The sequence below is a fragment of the Lepisma saccharinum genome, chromosome 11, assembly GCF_977018435.1.
Source record: "Lepisma saccharinum chromosome 11, izLepSacc3.1, whole genome shotgun sequence".
NCBI classification, from domain to species: domain Eukaryota; kingdom Metazoa; phylum Arthropoda; class Insecta; order Zygentoma; family Lepismatidae; genus Lepisma; species Lepisma saccharinum.
Genome location: NC_139239.1, coordinates 31,578,616 through 31,599,741, shown reverse-complemented (window position 1 = coordinate 31,599,741; position 21,126 = coordinate 31,578,616). Strand labels below are relative to the sequence as shown.

The following is a 21,126-nucleotide window of genomic DNA, read 5'->3' as shown; positions in this document are numbered from 1 at the left end:
TTTGACATAATGGGCAAGGAAACTGAATTCATATCTCATTGCATCATAGAAGAAAGAACATTAGGCAGAGCTACTGTAGAAAAGAAAAAGACGTTCTACAGCTTTTAACGATAGTTTAAAGAACGACATTTTATTTACAATACCGAAATATCGGGTAGTATTCTTTATTCGAACTCCTTGTGAAGCGAGATTCAATTTGGATGATTAGGTTCACAGACCTTACGACCCCACACAGATACTTTTCTTCTACCCTGACAGACATGGCAAATTCAAGAAAAAGGCTATTTAATGGAACATGTACGAGTTATTTGTGCCGTGCAGGAAGGTCTGCTAATTGTATACTTTACTAACAATTTGTTTCAACGAAACAATGAAGCATATAACAACGTGTCACAAGAAAAGACTGTCACTGCCGCACCCTGTCACAACATAAGACTTTTTATACATGTAATTTTCGTTATACCTCTTTGTCCTTTAATCCTAGCAGTAAGACTTCCTCCATAAGAGTTAATCTGGTTTCTTTTGAATCACCATCTTCTACGTCTTCTTCGTGTTCGCTTTTCTTCTCTTCTGTATCTTGGGTTTCTTTTGGTATCCCTTCAGAATTTTCACGTATCACATTTCGTCTTTGCACAAGTCCATCACCACGATTCATGGTTAGGAATTATCCTAATTGGTCCTCACAAATCAACTTACTCAAATTTGTGTTTTACAGGTGTTTATAAACGTCATAAGCCTATTGTTGACATTTACTTTCATCTACACTCCTACATATCGTCACTCAACATGGCGCCTGCTGATGTTTCAAACTCTCGAACCCACAGCTCCTCCGAAGCGGTAAAGTGTTTGAGGCTGGTGTTGCTTAGCAACAATCAACATCGTTCAGCTTCAGCTGACACCAAATGTTAAAATTTTGCATCTTATGCACTAAAGAAAATTCGGATTTTGTTTTTAAATAGATACCAGTAGGTATAAATATGGAGTTCTCTAGGTACAATCCTAATGTTCGTGTAGGTAACTGGCTGGAGGATATCAAATTGGAAGAGGTAAGAATTTAATCCATGTTATTATCATTGTTATTTGTATTTATATTATTTGGCGACTTTTAAACTTTATGTCGCTTTTCTCCACTTCCGGCTAATCGTGACGATGGTAATGAATGATGATTAGGTGATATTAAGGCTACCAGGCGTCCTCTTTTCCCCATACATGCCCTATATTTTAGTTGATGTCCGGATCGGTATAATTTGAAAGAAATAATAAATGTCCTACATTAGTTGAGTTTAGTACAGTACTGGATACATTACAGGGCACATACATATAAAGGGGCATTCCACGAAAAGCGGTCCTATTGCATGTAAATATAAAAATGAATGAAACTGAAAATTAGTACTGTTTTTAATTGCGTTAAGGTTTAAATGTTTGTAAATGCATATAATTTACATGCTTCACCAACAAAAATTATTATCGTATGTGTAGGGTGACCAGACACATACTTTCAACAAAGAGGACAGAGCATGGCGAAAAGGACGACAAAGATATAAAAAAGAGGACACAGCAAAAAATGGCAAAACATTTGCCATTACTACATTACTTAATCAATATAAAAAAAATCATACTATCTTGCTCACATATAGGTACTTTTCAGGTGATCTCCTTCAATAACTTCCTCTTACCTTTAAGCAAATTAAGAATCTTCTAATCTGTTATTTAACAAACGACAAAGAATATCTTCAATTTGAAGCACAGAATTTTACTCGTTTTCTAATTCTTGGAAATTAGAATAAAGTATCCCCACAAGTGAATGCAAATGTAACAAGTAAGATTCGCTTTAACTTATTTCCAAAAACCGAATTAAATTTTTGGGAAGTTTTGATTGGGTAGAGAAATATGATTTTAATGCCACGAACACTTCTAGCACTCTTTCAACAACAGGGGAGAGTGACAGCCACCTTACACTTTATCTCATATTCGTTTCTTCCATCCTTTAAAAGCTGGTTATTTTCTTGCAAGATCATTGTTGAATTTACACTTTCGCTTCGTTATTTCATGAAAGTAAATATTACTTAATAATAAAAATTCTCACTATGCGTTTCTGTATCGCGTATGTATAACTCGAAAAGGAATTGACCGACCCCCGTGGCTGAGTGGTTAGCACACCGCACCACAACGCCAACGGTCCCGGATTCGAATCCCGGCCTGGGCATGGGAGTTCTTTGTGAGTGCCCCTTCATCAAAATCACCAAATCATCGCTCATCCTCATCTTCGCGATTAGCTAAAAGTGGAAGAAAAGCGAAGTAAAATAAACCAAATCAATCAATCGAAAAGGAACTGCATAGACAATTTAGTGCATACGTTTCGCTGTTTCAGAGGGCGAAGCAACGAGTTAGAATAATACTAATGACTAGGGTGCGGAATTTTACCTATTTGCCTTTATAGCTATTAATTTCTAGTAAAACATAGGCTTTTTCGTTTCATGATGTTTCTAGTCCGGAAACGCATGTTTATAGTGCCGATAAATTCCTATTTTGCTTTATCGTGCCAAAAAATGGCTCTTCTGCAATTTTTCCATACTTCAGCTTTTTTTTACGTCCCTTTGGCTTTCCCTACATTGAAGGATGGAAGGCTTTGTTTCTACTGACTGAAATATGGTATTCGATAGATTTGAGGATCTCAATTGGAACATTGTTTAATTTTTTTTCTTACAATGGTGCAAATTGTTTTTTCATCAATTGTTAAAATTCGCACAGTCGTTAACACAAGCTCTTTTTGTGAGAATTACTTTAACTGACGATTCCCCGCAAATGTGAATTTCAATCAAAATAGTATTAATAGTTTGTTAATCGTTAGCTCACTTTTCTGCATAAACTGAAGTGCTATAGGTCGACCACAAGGAAAAAAACCTTCCGTCAAAAGCGTTCGGACATCTTTGCCGTTATCGATGCTCGGGGCAGTGTTGCCAGGTCAGACTTGAAAAATCGGGAGATTGTTCCTTGGGAAACCAAAAGATCTGCTACAAAATCCGATGATCTAATAGTAGCGGATAAACAACGTTCTCGGGGGCGGCATAGGCGTGCGCACTGAAGGGGCAAGGGGACGTCCAAAGATTTTTTTTTCCAGCGAGGGAGAAGCAATGTAGTTTTATCAGGCGGGTAAACGAGGCATATTACCCCGTAATAATGTTGCCCTCTCAGAAAACACAACTTGAGTTTGAAAGTATGACCTTCCTACATCCCTATTATAATAATGGATGTAAATTACTGTGACTGAAATCAACTCGTACGTGTGAAATAATAGGTACTTTTATGTCATTGTCAACATTCATTTTCCACAATCTTTCAAGTCGTATGCTAACAAAAACAAATTAATTTGCCTTCTGCTGGTGTTCGGTGTGCAGCTATCGTTAGGGGTGGGCACGCGTCCTGCACCATAATGAGAAAATGCTTTACGTATGTGAAATATATTTGGTGAATTAGACAGCATGTCTTCCTCAATAATTCAAGATAGCAACGCTTATGCTAGGGTGCCACCTACACACACAATACCCACACACACATATATACACGCTACGAAGTCAGTGTTCCTACCTAGTAAGGCAAGGACGTTTCACTGTGTTTGTGTCACTTCATCCATTTCATCAGTTTTTCATTCATCCACATTGTCATAGAGGCAAGAAAGCGACGTAAAATAACAAAAATAGAAATAGATTTTCGGATGGGATAAAATACAACCATCTAAAAATAGTAATGTAGTAATAGTAATAAAATAATAATAATGTCCTAACACAATTGAGTATCGTTTGGCATAATTTCACAGTTCAAACAGCACTTTTCTCCCCTCCATGTTCAAGTAAGATGAGCAGGAAACGTGTTTTTGAGCAGGCCCTTGGAGGTTCCATAGCAATAGCTTATTAAGGAATTCTCCCGAGAAATCAATAGGTCTGGCAATACTGAAGTGAGCCGCGTTAAAGGCTCCTTCCCCCCTGTCCTTTCCCTTACCCGCCAGCGCGGTGAGGTTCTGCGCAGGTTTCTTTCCTTGTGGTTCCACTATAATACAGTATAACTGTGTTTTTTAAGAAGAACATTGCAATAAGTTCACATTCATTGTCTGTTTTAATGTCTTTTTTAAATTTTAGGGTGCCTATTTTCGTACCTTTTCTAAATTTTTGTGTCCTTTTAAGTGCCTATTTTCGTCATTGACTGCCTATTTCAGAGGTTTTTACTGGCTATATATCCTCACCCTACTAATGACTCAGTTGGGAAAGTGATCGTGTTCAGCTCCCAGATGCTAGGTGAGCATTGCTCGAATACTTAATGCACCCCAAGTGATATGATGGTGGAAGCATTCTCTATGCAGAATATTTGCTACGGTCGGTGCTATACTCTTTCTAAAAAAAGGAGGACATTTACCGATTTCTAAAAAAATCACCCGGACGCCGAACAGATACCTAAAAAGGAGGACATGTCCGGATAAAAGAGGACGTCTGGTCACCCACCCTACGTATGTGGCCTATATGCTCCCCAGCCAAGTGAAATCAAAATTTGGTACATTCTAAAGCATCATGTTACACACGTGATGTCATCACTCATGCCCCGATTGATTTGCTTTATTTTACTTCGCCTTTTGTGCCACTTTTGGCTAATTTGCGAAGATGGGGATGAGTGATGACATGATGAAGGGACACTCACAAACATCCATCGCCATGCCGGGATTCGAACTCGGTACCCCTGGCTTCTTAGCGCGATGTGCTAACCACTCCGCCACGGGGGCTGGCTACTAAACCATTGCAGCTCATTACTTTTAAAGATTTGACCAGAACTTTTTGCTAACTGGCAAACAAATCAGAAAGTGAAAAATATATTAAAAAAGAAAAACTATTCAGAAAATTCAGAGCTTTAACAATGAAATTTCAATGTTTTGGTATCTTGATAGGGAACTTTCATTTTTGGTTGTATGAGGTCACTCACTGACCAGGAATCATCCACATCCATATACATACACATTCCACTGCGAAGCCAGAAACCTATCAGTAGTTGGGTGTCTGCCAGATACGGCACGCTGCTCAACACACCACATCTGCATACGGCCGTCCATGAGTATCAGTATCCTCGTGGCTAGGCTTGCTAACTTTAAAGTATAACATTCGGGGAGATTTCCAAACCCTTTAAATTAAAATGTTCTGGAAGACTAATGTCCTGAATATCAGCTGTTATCTCTGTGAGGTCTTGCTACTGCAGTAAATACAAAATTGAATGAACTTGATCAAAGCAACCTAGCGACCACAATTTGTAATTATAATTATACTGAATCTCGTCATTCCGGGAGATAACAAAGTTTATCCTGGGATGGGAAACATCTGGCCATTCCGTGAAGGTTAGCCAGTCTACTCGTGGAAAAGAGGACAAATATCCATTTATATTTTTCAATTAGCCCCTGTTTCATTGTTCTATAGGCAGGGGCGGCGCCAGGAATTTTGTATAGGGTGGGCAGAAGCTCCATATTGATAGATTAGGGTGGGCAGTATAAATGTAAGACCATAGATAGTATATATGTGTATGTAAGACGTGTACATCCCCCTCTCTCTTACACTACCGATTTTCCTCTTATTTCTTTTCGCTTTCCTTTTCTTGTTTTCATCATTATTCTTTTTAAATTTATTCTCGCATCTTGTTCCATTTCCTTTCGCTTTGTCTCTGATGGACACAATTATTTCAAGGAAGTGTTTACCCATGCGCAGCCATACCCCAGCCCATTCTAATCACATTCTTTCAGGCAGGTTAATACAGTGAAATAAATGTGAATTAGGTTTTAGCTTGTGTTGCAAATACAAGGCACATACTTGATTTTATGTATTCGGGGACAGTGATAGAAAGTTCGATGGTAGACAATCGTGAAGTTTCTTGTAATTTAAATGCACGTTCCTGAGGATAGTATATATCTGCATGTTTCTAGTAGCGGCGATTGGGTGCCAACATTTGAGGGGCAAGGACAATATACTTTTCTTGGTAGAAAAGGCTTAGCATTAATAGGCCATAGTGCGGAGGCGAAAAGTGGCAAAACGTAGCGGGGGGAAATGCATCCCCACTTACTGCTCCTCCTAATTGCCGTCACTGAATGTTTGATTTAAAATGAACGTCTTATTAGGAATAAATTAAAACACACACGGAAAATCAATTCTTTGTTCATTGTCCATGAAGTATTCCTAGGCTAAAGAAAGGCTATTTTAACAAAATATCACTCATAAATAATAAACAAGTAAGATTTAACTATTCAGAATTGAAGATATTAATAGCTAAGTTGCTATTCGTTTTCTGTACTGTCATGTTACTAATGCGGAGACGCAATACACATATGATTACATGAACATATTTTTTGAGGTAACAAAATGATTTAGGACAAGGAATTCATCGAAGTTGATCACCGTACCGATAATTCATCTATTTTCATAGATGACTTGGGTTGTATGGCGTGACCATTTCGAACACACTAGAATGTCAACCTCTTTCCTGTGCAGAATACCCTGGAAACTTTTTTCTTTCATGGTAACGAGTCCCTGGCGCCTGGAACCACTGTCAAGGTAATACTTTATGAGGGTTTGTATTTTGACTGTCAGCATGTGTTTGTTTTCGACCCTTGGTTACTTTCATCTAATGAGCATTGAAGCTTATTGTCGTCATTATCAAAATTAGCAGAAAAATGACTTAAAATAAAATAAATCAACCACAACCTACTCTTCCAAAATTGGAGTTTCATTAGTTCATACCTCTTAGAAAGTTGAGGTGGTTGTTTCAATTGAACAACATTTCATTAGTGGATCAAAGCAGCTAATTCAGTGAACAATGACGTTGTTTTCCGAAAGTCTCAGGCAATCACCCTGTAAAAATGGACGCATCTTCTGTGGTGATAAAACAGCACGGTTTGTGCGAGTTCTTTCTGTATATTTTTCCCCAATGGCATAACGCTGTCGCATTATAATGAAGAGGTCCTGTGCTCGACTCCCCCTCCTCTGGTGGGAGCATAATGCACACTGCTTCGGACTACATGTTAAACTAGGTTTGGTCCCGATTAGCCTATCTGAGAATAAAAGTAGGCTTAAAAACAAACTAACAAAATCGTCATCTGGATACTTCGTGACATAACTTTTTTCCTTTACTTCAACTGCATCTACAGATTCTGTTGATATATTTCGGTTCATTAATGTGGCAAAATTTATGTGTGGGACGAGGATTTCTATATAGGATAAGCCACTCATTAGTAATTGAATAATTCTGTAGTCTTTTTCAAACATAACTGGTTTAATAAAATTTATTCACTTCAGTATTGTAGTGATTATTGTGATTCCTTCTTATTAGTAGAATGAATATAAAGTTGATATTTCGCATACCATATTGATATTTGAAGATAACAGGTATATAAAAATTGTAATGAAATAAAAAAGGGACACTTCTGGAATTTCAATGCAGAGCTAATTCAAACTATATTATACTCTCTAGCATACTTATCTAAACCCGAAGGTTTATGGCTGCAGCAAAACAAGCCTTCCATCTGTCCCTATTTGGGGCAAGATCAATCCAATCTTTCCCATCCTTGCCGATTTCTTTTGGGTCCATCTCATTTTTATCCCTCCATCCTCGTCTTGGCCTTGCTACTGGTCTCTTACCATCAGGTTTCCCAACAAGAATCCTGTAAACTATTCTATCCTCTACCATTCGTGCCACATGGCCTGTCCATCTAAGTCTTCTTGATTAAATTATTCTAATTATAATTAAAAAGTTGAAATAATTTATTGTGTTGCTGGAGGATGTAACGCTAAGATGATGTTTTTATTTTTGTTTATTTGGAGTTTTATTAACCATACCCTGGCCGGGATTTATATACGTACGTGGAGACCCCGAGCTGCAGTCCTCAAGTTCACCCTAAATTCTGATCTAATCTTGATCATACCCTGCATAATTTTGAGCCTCCTAAGCCTACTAGCTGCTTTTAATCATGGAAGTATTCATTTGATCACAGTTTTTGTTTCAATAGCTCTAGTAATTACTTTCACTTTCTAATGACAAAATTGGCTTTTTATGGGTTGATAATATTTGAACATTTCTAGCATAGATAATATTCACAAGTAAAATATACATGTCATGAACACCAGAATACACTTATTTATTGAATCATTCATATATCCCCAAGTATATGTACTTATTGAATTTGATTGGGTGGGCAATCGGGTGGGCACAGGAATTTTTGGGTGGGCGCTTGCCCACCCGTGCCCACCCCTGTCGCCGTCCCTGTCTATAGGGCTAGGCTTATACATTATTTAAACAAGCCACCGTGGTGGTGAGTATGTTGAGTGCTAGATTCAGCCTGTTTCTATGTGAGTGCCCCTATACATTCCAATTAATCCTTATTCATCCTCGTCATTTCGATCGTGGCGTAGCGTTTCGTGCGAGGTGCGTTTCGTGCGAATTCCTGGAACAGGCAGCTTAGCTTACTGTTACCTGGCCGAGTAGCGCTTCGTCCAAGGGCTACCATCCTAATAGTGTTTAATGAAGCTTTAAAACCTATTGTTCATTGCTTAGGTTTACAGTACGATAAGGTCCATTGTTAGCGCCAGCCAGGACTGCGTGCCCTCTTTAATTGCTACCTCTATGAAAATAGAGGTGGCCCTGCCGTATAGCCTCGCACTCGACATGCACATTTTGTCATAAGTGACCCACGGACGCCATGGATCCGCACGGATAATCCATGGATATTTTAAGTTGTTTTTAGAATGTTTAAAATGCTTAACAGCTCCATGAAATTACCGCACTCGGCCTTAAATTTAATGCAAATTTAAGGCCTATTCCCAAAATCAAACTGCAGCTTGGGCTTTGTCATTTATAATGTGTTACACAAAAATGTTTGATATAATTATATACTTCAATTTTAGCAGCTGTCGCTTCGTTATTTGTCCTGCGTCTCCTTTAGTGGCAGTTCCACATGTCAATTGAAACCTGTGGATTTTCCAACCACTGGTCCACAAAGTAGTGGAAAAATTCAGTCAATTTTTCATTTTCTTCTCCCTGACTGTGGATATGAATCCATCCTTCCTTCACTGGTGTCGGGAAAAATGCGCCCGGGAAAAGTGCGCTCTCGCAATAAAAGTGGGAAAAATGCGCCCTCCCAAGAGTAACCACAATGAAAAGTGGGAAAAATGCGCCCAGCACACACGACCTTCACCAATATGATAATATGTTGATTAAAACAACCTTTACGCAGCTTCCCCTCACACTTAACACAGGCTTGAGACTGTCAGGAAAGAATTTTTTTTTTAAAAAAAAAGTACAGTAAAAATATTCTCTTTTCTGGCGTGTTTAGAAGCTGGAGTTGATGTCCGTTGTCATATTTTTTTTATTTTACTTTTGTAATTTTTATTTAATATGTTATAATTTTTATTTTATTTGATTAAAGTTTTTATTTACATTTGTATTTCCATTTCTTGTGACTTCCGTTGACGATATTTTACTCCATTTTTTGGATGTACGCCAGACTTCTCAGGCACTTGGTAAGGTCCTTGGGTGTGCTTCTTTTGTAAGTATGTAAAAATTTTGCTAATCTGTTCATCCAGTTTTATTTAATTCGTTTCCTCTTCGTTCCTTCCAAACCGATGCTAGCCCTGTCATATTTGTATCCGCTGTATTCCGCTTCCTGCTTCAGCGTCTTCAGAAGGGTGTAGAAGTTGGGATGATGTCGAACTTTCTCCTGCAGCTTATTGTTCCACCCTTCGACAGCATTGTTCGTGCGGTGCTTTGCATCTCCACAGTGCCACACATCAACTGGTGGATTTGGATTTTGCAGCCATTGTAGTACAAAGTAGTCAAGAAACGCTGTCAGTTTCTCTCCTGCTGGCTGGTCATGTGTGCTGGGCGCATTTTTCCCACTTTTCATTGTGGTTACTCTTGGGAGGGCGCATTTTTCCCACTTTTATTGCGAGAGCGCACTTTTCCCGGGCGCATTTTTCCCTGATTCCCTTCACTACCGTTGGCTTTAAGAATGCTAAGGCAGCACACATTCTGATGGACGTGTCATCAGCCAGGCTCGGACGAAACGCAACTCATTAAACCGTCGCGGACGAACTGTAACATTTTTCTACGATTTTCGCTTTCGGACGAACTACAACTCTGACGAAGCGATACGGAATCATTTAGATTAGCCTAAAGTAAAGAGAAAATAAAGCGGCGTAAAATTAGAAAAATACAAATCTGAACAAGTCAGCCTCCGTGACAGAGTTGTTAGCACAGCGCGCTAAGACGCCAGGGGTTCCAGGTTCGAATCCAGGTCTGGGCATGGGTGTTCTTTGTGAGCGTCACTCTTCATCAGTTTCATCATATCATCACTCGTCATCATCTTCACGATTAGCCAAAGGTGACAGACGGGCAGAGTAAAATAAACCATTTCAATCAATCAATCAACAAATCTGAACAAGAGTAGTCAACAGGTTGTAAACTTGTTCATGTCTTTAGTAGTCACGTGATGAAGTGATGGACTATTAGGGTAATTCAGAACTCGTGTCGTGTGGGTACCATTTCAGTCCTCAATACAAGAATGACAAGTCATCAAACATTTAAATTACAAGTGAAATGTCGCAAAACTTTAAAAAATAATAATAATAATAATAATAAAAAAATCAATTCATACTTTCTTCGACTCTCTGGACGTAAGAATAAAACGACAAAGTTCCATACTCTTGGAATTTATCGATTTAGTTAATTGTACTGCAAAAGGTACGCCAGCGGAAAGTTATGCGGTACGGTAGGTGGAGGGGGAGCGGGAATCTAGCAATCCAATTATATAACGGTTGCATTTCTTATTGTATATATATATATATATAACATTCAGCTTTTTATTAGAACAGAAAGAGATAATCAATTTGCAAGGTAAAACGTATTGTTTCCTTTTATCTTGGGAATAGCATATTCTCTTGAGAGTGGAATTTTTTTCCTTAAAAAAGGTATACGTACTTCATTGTGTAAATTGCAAGCGTCTTGTAAGTGAATATACTGCTGTAAATGTGTGCACATGTGCACACACACACAAACACACGGATTCATATTAGTCACCCGCCGTGGCGGAGTGGTTAGCACCTGCGCTGCAATGCCAGAGGTCCCGGGTTCGACTCCCGGCTCGGACGTGGATGTTTGTGATTGTCTGTCCTGAAAAGTCCTGAACTAGAAATTTGAGTGAAAATCATATGAATGAATGAAGTGTGATGGGGGAAGCTTCCGCTTAGGGTCTGTCCTTTTAATAATAATAATAAAAAGAGTGGTTGGCACAGCCCGCTACGACTTCAGAGTCCCGGGCTTGAATCACAGCCTGAGCATGGATGTTTTTTTTTTGTGAGTGTCACTTCATCAATTTCATCATTATCATCCCTCGTCGCGATTAGCCCAAAATGTCAGAAATATATATTCTTTTCGTTTGAGAATTTTAATTTTCTTAAAATTTCGGGAGGTCTGTAGCCTCATCAGCTCTCCCTGCGTACGCCAGTGATCAGGAAGATCAGCGCCATCTGTTTATGTAATGTTTATTTACAAGATGCTTGGATTTTAACTTAACTATCAATATTCTGAGATCCTTCCACGAGCATGCATGCCTTGTCGACAAGTGAATGTCTACTGCTGTCATTTTCTAATCAGAATTCTTTTTGACATTCGAATTTATCTGAGCTTACTCCATGGGACTTTGATTATCTACTGTGTAGAAAGTGAACAATCATAGCAACTTTCAAATTGTAAAAAGTTACGTGTCAGCGAAATATTGGAGAAATGTCACTTTCTAGATGTAGAAGTTGTGGAGTGGGGTGCTGACACTCAGCAAGTTGGTTCATAGCAGGCTTGTGGAGGCCAATGAGAGGTCCGTGCAGTGCGGACTTCTCGCCTGCACGCTCAATGCCAGTAAGCACCGCTTGCGATGAGATACCCGCTTACAAGAGGCTGGAAAAACCCCAGAGCTGTTCCATGCAGGGACATTGTTGGAAAAATTCCCACCTCGGGAATCGAACCGGTGTCTCCCGCATGGTAGTCAGACGCCATATCGATTGGAGGACAGCGGCTCTTAATGTTAACGTTAAAATTAATTGTTATTAATTTCAACAATTGAATTTACTGTTACTCCAATAAGTATGTTCAGTTGAACTTCCATGATTGTGTCTTCCATTTCCGATGGATATATTTCACAAGTTGACGTCGCTTAAAAACTATACACCCAGTCCCGGTAGAGTTTTATAAGTTTCTAGAAGTTTGGGGAGAATTCTCGGCGGTGGCGCAACACAGAAGCTCAGAATTCAATCTAAATTGTTATTTCAGTTTCACCGAACCTATCTGTGCATTCAACGATAGAAAACAAACTGTGTCAAAATACATTATTGAAACAAGAGAACTAAATACAGCCCCAGTATTATCAGCGATTGTAATTTTCACATTTTTTTCGTCGTCCACCTACCTACCTCTCGTTTTCAGTCTCGTGTCATAAACTTTCGTCTCGGTCTCATCTCGTAGTTTAAATTTAATTTTATTTGTATTACTACTTGTCACTTTTGGATAATCGCGAAGATGATGAAAGATGATACGATAAGATGAAACCGATGAAAGGACAATAACAAACACATGTGGACCGGGCACAACACAGGCCCCAAAGAGGTTTTTACTGTCCGTGTGTCCAGACGCCAGAGCCTCGGTAGTCTACAAATAGCGGTTAAGAGTGCGGAAGTGAGTTTGACACTTCTGTGGCATCTCTCGTAATATAAACAACACATACTGCGTGTGTCTGCTCAAATTTTCGTTTGACGCCTCGATTCGACGCTACGAGTTCTTGAAAAACAGAATTTTATCCTGAATAGATGCACAATTTATTTATTTATGGGTTGATTTTGAAATTACCATATACAAAATACGTGCCTGTCGTATCTATAAATAACAATCACTCCAGCTCGGTGTCGGAGCGCGTGAAGTGGTCGAATTTCGGCCTCACCACTCAAGATTTCGAGTCTCGGCATGGGCATGGGTATCGTTTGTGAGTGTCCCTTCATCAATTTCATGTAATCACCACTCATCCTCTTCGTCGCGATGAGCCAAAACCAGCAGGAAAAAAAAAAAAGTAAAACATAAATGCAAATAGGCAGATATCCGCTTGGTATGTCTAAACAAGTCGCGCAATAAATTAAGATTGGTTTTGGTAATTATTTGAATATCATAGAGCAGTTTCAGGTGCTAATTCTCGTTTTACGGTCTGTCTCGTTCTCGTTTCTATTTTTACAAGGTTGTCTCGGTCTCATCTCGGTACCAACCTTACCTGTATCTTTCAATCGGAATTTATTTTACTGCAACTTTTCTTCTTTTCTGCTTGTAATTGTCTTGATCATAAATACTTAGTGGTGCGACCGTACAACACTGACATCTTTCACACTGTGTACAGGACATCAAGTCTAAAAAATTCGATGTTACAAGCCGTTTAAAATGGCATTTTCTATCACACACGTATGCAACCTCATTTAATAGCTTCTTGGTTGACACTGGCATTTATTTTTACTGTCGAATATAATGCTAGAAGCAAAAATACACCATAGAAACAATGTCATGCCAGCAGAGACACTGCCAGGATGAAGTCACTTATCCTAGCCTTTGCCTTCAGATAATTCCTTTACAAGGTTCGCACTGACCTGAAAGTCCTGGACAACTGGAAAAGTCAGAAAAACCAGGATGAGTGAAAAGGTCATTGTAAACACAGGAAATTGTTTAAAAGCGTTCAAAACCTGGAAAAGTCAGCGGATTTAAATGTTTTTTGCTTGCCAACAATCTTCCTTTTTGGGTCAATATTCCTTATAAAAACATCCCTTTATTTTATTTTTCAATTATTTTCAAAAATGTTCAACACACTTGATTCATTTGTTAAATTTGCAAAATCTCTTAAAGCAAGTTAAATAGTTATACATTAGTCTGGAAAGTTATGTAAAATACATGGAAAAGTCTGGAACCTTGATTTTGCAAAATGGGTGCGACCCTGATCTGTTTCCCCACACACATGTGTTTGTCGTACTATTTGTCCTGTTTGCATTAAAAAAAAGTAAATTTTGTAAGAGATACTTACAAACCACAGGATTCCTGTACTCTATCCGTATCACACTTCATATTTTCGCTCTGTGACAAAAATAAATGTCAGTGTCAACTGCAAATATTTGTCACTGGTTGCATACATATAGGTTAGGAATGTCGTTGTTCAAGGATTCATAGCATCGAAATGAGCAAATTTCTCTAAACACCCTCTCGAGAGAAAATTTATAAAATCCGGCTATGGGTCTGGCTCCCCCCCTCAAAAATATCCTGGGTACGTGCCTGACGAGAAATCCCCATGATTTAGCAGGAAATCGAACCTAAGACCCCTGGCTTCGTGCCACGTTACGCTAACCACTCCGCTACAGAGGCTGTTGTGAACGCGATATCGATTGATGACACGTCCCGTGTGTACACGAGGCAATTTCGTCCTTCTTCTTTTCTCTTTCTTCGGTTGATCGACCAAAACATTTACCGCTGCCACGCCGATACTGCGCGTCTTGGTTGCCATGGCAATCGTGACGACCATAAAATGGTCTCGTCTTTAGGCATTCCAGACATGTATATTATATCTTCCAACCCAGCTCAGGATTCTGAATTGTTAATGTTAATATGAGTCCCGGGGTATTTCTGTACAATTACGCGCGCTGAAAATGGAGGGGCGGGGGTTGATTAGGGAGCCTCAAGCCTTACCTCTGTCCAAAATCAGATGAACGACAAGATCGGAAATGATTTTTTAAAGTTTGTAAGTCCATTTTATGCACAGATAGGCTAATCGGAACTGGATCTACAGTTTAAAGTGGGATCCATACTACTATGTGCTTCCATCCGGTATCGAACTCAGGACCCCTTGATTACAAGGCGATGACGTTATCACTATGCCATGGTAGAGGCTCATGGATGTCAGTTCTTTGCAATGAACAAGTAGTGCGAAATCAAAGTGAACAATCGAAAAGATACGAAACGATTGACAATATATAAACGCAGGAAAAAAATATAAAGACTTTATATGGCGTCTGTCTGCCGCACAAGAGACCCGGGTTCGATTCCCAGGGTGGGTACTATCCGGCAGGATTCCGTCTATGTCCATATAAATACAGCTCTTTGTTCACCCAGTCTCTCAGAAATGGGTACTGCAGGAGAGGGAGGGGTAAAAGATCTAGGAGCAATGTACTGAAAACGTAATTTCTGCTATGGCCGAGATTGAAAATGTGTGAAGGGAAGAAATGTCATGAAATGGAAGAGAACTTAGTGCATTTGAATGAAAATGATATCCCACCGCACACACAAATACCACAAAATATTTTGCAATGCAATAAACACATATAGCCTACATATATATATTATATGTGTGCATCCACTCGTCATGGTCATTTATTCTGGATGTCGTTACAGCTATTGTTCACTTCCCGGTCAGCGGAAACGCACAATAAAATATGATAAAAACAGTTATGACTCGTGATGTTAGAACGTCGCTTGTTGTGCCCGTGAATGTAGCGATGATGCAAGTTCCTACGAGCAGGAAAACTATTGATGTGCGCTGTCGAGTTATTTTGCTGGGAGACCTATTTATTTATATATAGTGGATGCAATATCTTTAAAGATATTGCTCGTAGGAACTTGCATCATCGCTACATTCACGGGCACAACAAGCGACGTTCTAGGAGAGAGAAGCAGTACGAAGAGAATACTTTTTTTTTTTTTGGCAAAGTCTACTTATGCTCTTATCGAAACTTAACCTGTAGTTCAAAATGGAATCTATGCTATGCGTCTTCAACGGAAAATGAACCTGAGACCTATCGATGGTAAGGCATAGGTAACCACTGCGATAACGGAAAGACCAAGAAGTGAAAGAAGATATGTTAGACGTGTGGAGAGAGAGAAAGGACGAGATTGAAAAATAGATATATAGATAAAGAGATAGTAAAGATAGAAGATAGAGGGAGAGAAAAAGAGATGTGAGACGAGAGAAAGAGGGAGGGAGAAACGAAAATAAAAGGATGTAGGAGATAGAGAGGAAGGGAGAAAGAAAGGGAGAGAGAGATAAAGGGGAAGAAATAAAAGCAATAAAAGCGTAAAGAGATAGAAGGAAGAAATCGAGGAGAGAAAAGAGACAGAAAGGAAGACAAAAATTAAAATGGGTATTACTGACAGAGTATTTTTCGGTACTGGATTCAGTAACGCGTTACCAAATTTCCACGTGTATTGTAACATTTTTTTTTTTTGACTTTGCGTTACCTTGATAAATTCAGAACTGGATACTTTATTTACCAGGGCAACATGCTTTGTTGTGTTGTTTCAAACTCGTTCATAGTTACACTGCGAAAACCTGAACTACCCAGTCTTGCCATAAACACTGTTACAAACGTCTGAGGTATGTCATCCAACACGTGTAAACAATAGTGTGCTTGCTTCCACCCTGAGACATTGTGAGTGTGGCTGTGAAAGAGCAAGCACGTACCTGCAGCTGGCAACATGGAACGCGGAGATTACGAAAACCGTGTTGCTGTGATAGTATTACTAGAGCTAGGAATTTTTGGTGCAAAAATTTGCCAATAAAGGTGCAAAAAAGGTGCCAATTTTCAGATGTAAAATTTATTGTGAACAGTGCATACATATATGATTCAACTTGTCTGGATAAACACATAGAATATTCTCTGGTTTTAAATCGTTTAATATAACTAAGCAAAGAAAATTCTCTGATACATTAGAAAGCGACATAAAGGAAAATATGCTTCTTCTTACTTTAGAATTAGTCATCTAGAAAACTGTTAAAATAGATAACATTCAAAATGTCTATGTTCTTCTGAGTGAGGCTACATCTGCGGTCACTAAGCAGATACTTGTAAGTTGAAAAAGAACGTTCAACGTCAACAGACGCAAGTGGTGCGTATTTTGTTTTCAACCTGTAATCCACATCCTTGTTGATTGCGACTTCTTGAACATCAGGGTGTTTGGCTAAACTTTGTTCTAACTTCTCTTTCCCGACCCCTTGCAGCTCTCGTTGCACATCCATCAAAACAACCCATTGTGCTTGCTTTTCAGGACACTGCTCCTCCAGTTTTGTGATTGCAGTAGTAAGGAAAGAGAAGCCATGTACAATATAGAGTTAATCTTGCAATTCCTGTTTAAGTGCAAGTTTTTTTGGCTTTTTCTACAGCTGAGGAATTACTAGGCAAAGCATCTAAAAATTTCGATATTGTATGGAAATGATTGCAATTAAACAATGCAGCTTTTAACCATGTACCCCATCTAGTGAGGATGGGAGAGGGTGGTAGTGGAAGTTTCGTAATTTCTACGTACATCTGTATTCTAGAAGGGGGTGGGTCAATCCATATGAAGTCACACAACATGGTTGCTCGACCATTTTTAAAAAGTTTTTTTTTTGTGGTGTGAGCCTCATATCTTGACAGTTCAGATTCACTGTTATTTTATTTTTACTATCACCGACTTGATGATGGCGGGCATTTTCTTATCATGGCGCGCGTCATTTTCTCCATTCGTAAGCATCAGCGGAAACTTTTTTATCTCAGATCTGGTAAGTCCTACGACAATGAGACAAAATCTGTGATTTTAAGCATATTATAGGCTACAATTATATTTCTGTGTAATTTTCTTAATATTATTCCTTCATAATAAATTTTAAGGTCAAAATTGTGTATTTTAATCGCTCAAAATGACATTTTCGGACATTGTTTTTGGAGGGAAGGTAGTTTGTTTGACACTTGAATTTTTTGTGCAAGTACCTGTGTACCAATAGAGTATGTCAAAATTATTTGAAGCTTGAGACTTTAATATTTTTTTTCTACAGCGTCATAAACATATACTTTTAGTTAAAGAATTCCAAGTTCAGGGTTAAATATCTCTGGTGGGCAGTTGTTTAAAAATCTGAAATTTGTACACAATACAGTACTCCATGATAAGTAACTTCAGTAAAAATTTTGAGTTTGAGATTCAATTGGTTTAAGAGATAAAAAAACTCGTGAAAAATTCAATATTTTGCATTAAATATGGCATGCCTAATTTCATTTCTTATTAACATTTTGTGTTAAAATTTTGCAAACTGTAATTTGGAATGTCAATCAACAACATTACAATCCTGTAATGGATCTACAATAAAGTATATATACGAGGGCGTGCTGAAAAGTAAAGCTTCCTATGTTTTTATTTTCTTTGTTACCTTGTAAATGCATTTTGGATTTTAAGCAACCATATCAAGGTTTCAAACTTCTATCGCCAGGCGGTGCTGAACTATTTCGAGGAAAATGGCAACATGTAACCATGAAATGTTGGTGAAGCGCCTGAAGTAGCGTGCAGTGATAGAGTTTATAACCCCAGAAAATGTGCTATAAATTGACATTCATCTGAGACTGAGGGAATTTTATGGGGATGAATGTGTTAGACATCAGTACTGCGCGATCTTGAGTTTATCATGCTCTTAAAGAAAACCCACAGCTGAAAAAATCTCAGCTATGTGAGAGAATGGAATGAAAGACCACGAACTGCAACTGATGGAGCTCCTCGGAATCGTGTTCAGCTTGGGTTTTCTTTACGAACATGAACAGCCCAAGATCACACAGTACTGATGTCTAACACATTCATCCCCATAAAATTCCCTCAGTCTCAGATGAATGTCAATTTGTAGCACATTTTCTGCGGTTATAAACTCGATCACTGCACGCTACTTCAGGCGCTTCACCAACATTTCATGGTTACATGCTGCCACTTTCCTCGAAATAGTTCAGAACCCCTGGCGATAGAAGTTTGAAACCTTGAATGGAGAAGCAGGAAAGTCTTATAAGTGCAATGTATGGTTGCTCAAAATCCAAAATGCGTTTACAAGGTAACAAAGAAAATAAAAACAGAGGAAGCTTTACTTTTCAGCACACCCTCGTATATATACTTTATTGTATATCCATTTCAGGATTGTAGTGTTGTTGATTGACATTCCAAATTACAGTTTGCAAAATTTTAACACAAAATGTTAATAAGAAATGAAATTAGGCATGCCATATTTAATGCAAAATATTGAATTTTTCACGAGTTTTTTCATCTCTTAAACCAATTGAATCTCAAACTCAAAATTTTTACTGAAGTTACTTATCATGGAGTACTGTATTGTGTACAAATTTCAAATTTTTAAACAACTGCCCACCAGAGATATTTAACCCTGAACTTGGAATTTTTTTTAACAAAAAGTACATGTTTATGACGCTGTAGAAAAAAATTATTAAAGTCTCAAGCTTCAAATAATTTTGACATACTCTATTGGTACACAGGTACTTGCACAAAAAAATTCAAGTGTCAAACAAACTACCTTCCCTCCAAAAACAATGTCCGAAAATGTCATTTTGAGCGATTGAAATACACAATTTTGACCTTAAAATTTATTATGAAGGAATAATATTTAGAAAATTACACAGAAATATAATTGTAGCCTATAATGTGCTTAACATCATAGATTTTGTCTCATTGTCGTAGGACTTACCAGATCTGAGATAAAAAAGTTGCCGCTGATGCTTACGAATGGAGAAAATGACGCGCGCCATGATAAGAAAATGCCCGCCATCTTCAAGTCGGTGATAGTAAAAATAAAATAACTGTGGTTCTGAACTGTCAAGATATGAGGCTCACACCACAAAAAAAAATAAACTTTTTTAAAAATGGTTGAGGAACCGTGTTGATGACTTCATATGGATTGATCCAGGGGCCTTTTTGAGTATTTTCTTAATGCTAGAAACAAATTCGTTCACAATGCAAGTCACAAGTTAGGTTGCATATTCTTCAGATTAGAAAATGCAGCAAACATGTAAGATGCTTGATCTGTAAGAACTAACCACACTCTATCATATTTTACGCTCTCCAGCAACAATACAAAACATGCATCATTGAAACTTTGCATTACACTTGCATTATCTGTTTTGCGGAGAAAATAAGTTTTTAAAAGCGTGGGTTTCACTTGATGTCCATTGAGAGGTGCTACTAAAATGTTCGAAACGTACCTGTTTTGCCTAACTGTGGTTTCATCTAGTATGAAATAGACTGGATGGTCAGCTACTACTTGCCTGATCTGCGAGATTTTAGCTTCATAAAGAGGTTGAAGGTAAGATTTCCTTAAGGTACTCTCATCTGGAACTGACTTACCAGTATATTTTTGCAAATATGATTTCATGACAGGATTGCTAAGTTTCGAAAGAGGTATTCCACACGCTATAAATGTCCTTGCTGTCTCGCTGAAAAGTTCATTTGTATTTCTGGAACTCTAAGATGCAAGCACCTCACCAACGAATTGCTGTCGCTTCCCACCTTTACCATCTCGTAGTTCTTTATTCCTGACGTGCTTCCCACTTTATAGATGCTGCACAACCCGACTGCGTTGGCGTTTGTCATCAACAGCAATAGAAATATCACACACATCACACCTCAGAACAGATCCATCACTGTGAATGCCATCACCGCTTAACTGTATCACAATGTCCTGCAGTTTCCCAACATTTACTTTACGTTTTGGCATGGTGAACAAGCAAATCCGATGCATCGATCAGTCGATAACAGACTGCAGTTACCTTGCTCGCTGGGACGGGAGAAGGAAATGAAAACAAAACAGCTTTCCTACTTCTAGCAATTGTAACGCGTCATTGTTGGCACTGTTTAAAGTCCGTGCGCTTACTACATTAACGTCCAACAACTGAAGAAAGCCGATTCATTGTTGTGCTGTAAACAAGAATCGCGTGCCAAGAAGCCGTGCCTCGAATGTGGATGGGGTTAAACAGCATGCAAGTTGTATTTAAAAAAATGATAAAGATTCAAAAAGGGCGAAAAGGTGCAAAAGGTTCTGAGATTGTGAAAAGGTGGAAAAAGGTTCTGAGATTGTGAAAAAGGTACAAAAAGGTGCAACCGAAACACCGTGAGTAGAGTTCTATACGTGCTTATTTTGGGGATGAGTCATTTTTTTGCCCATTTTCACACAAAAAAAATTAAGGTGCAGCACCTAAAATTCCTAGCTCTGAGCATTACACAAGGTTGAGAAATCAGCCAGTGGAA

At 38.5% G+C, this 21,126-nt stretch overlaps 2 protein-coding genes across 2 annotated transcripts in view; one reads left to right on the top strand and one right to left on the bottom strand.

Annotated features, from left to right (window-relative positions):
* Positions 1 to 814, bottom strand: part of LOC145994699 (Golgi phosphoprotein 3 homolog sauron-like) — a 34,933-nt gene extending 34,119 nt beyond the window's left edge. Inside the window, exon 1 of the mRNA XM_083130868.1 lies at positions 464 to 814. Within this exon, the coding sequence (XP_082986994.1) occupies positions 464 to 655 (192 nt within the window). The 5' untranslated portion in view covers positions 656 to 814. The remainder of the gene's footprint in view (positions 1 to 463) is intronic.
* A 78-nt stretch (positions 815 to 892) lies between these two features.
* LOC145994698 (cilia- and flagella-associated protein 161-like) overlaps positions 893 to 21,126 on the top strand; it is a 130,593-nt gene continuing 110,359 nt past the window's right edge. Inside the window, exon 1 of the mRNA XM_083130867.1 lies at positions 893 to 1,046. Within this exon, the coding sequence (XP_082986993.1) occupies positions 978 to 1,046 (69 nt within the window). The 5' untranslated portion in view covers positions 893 to 977. The remainder of the gene's footprint in view (positions 1,047 to 21,126) is intronic.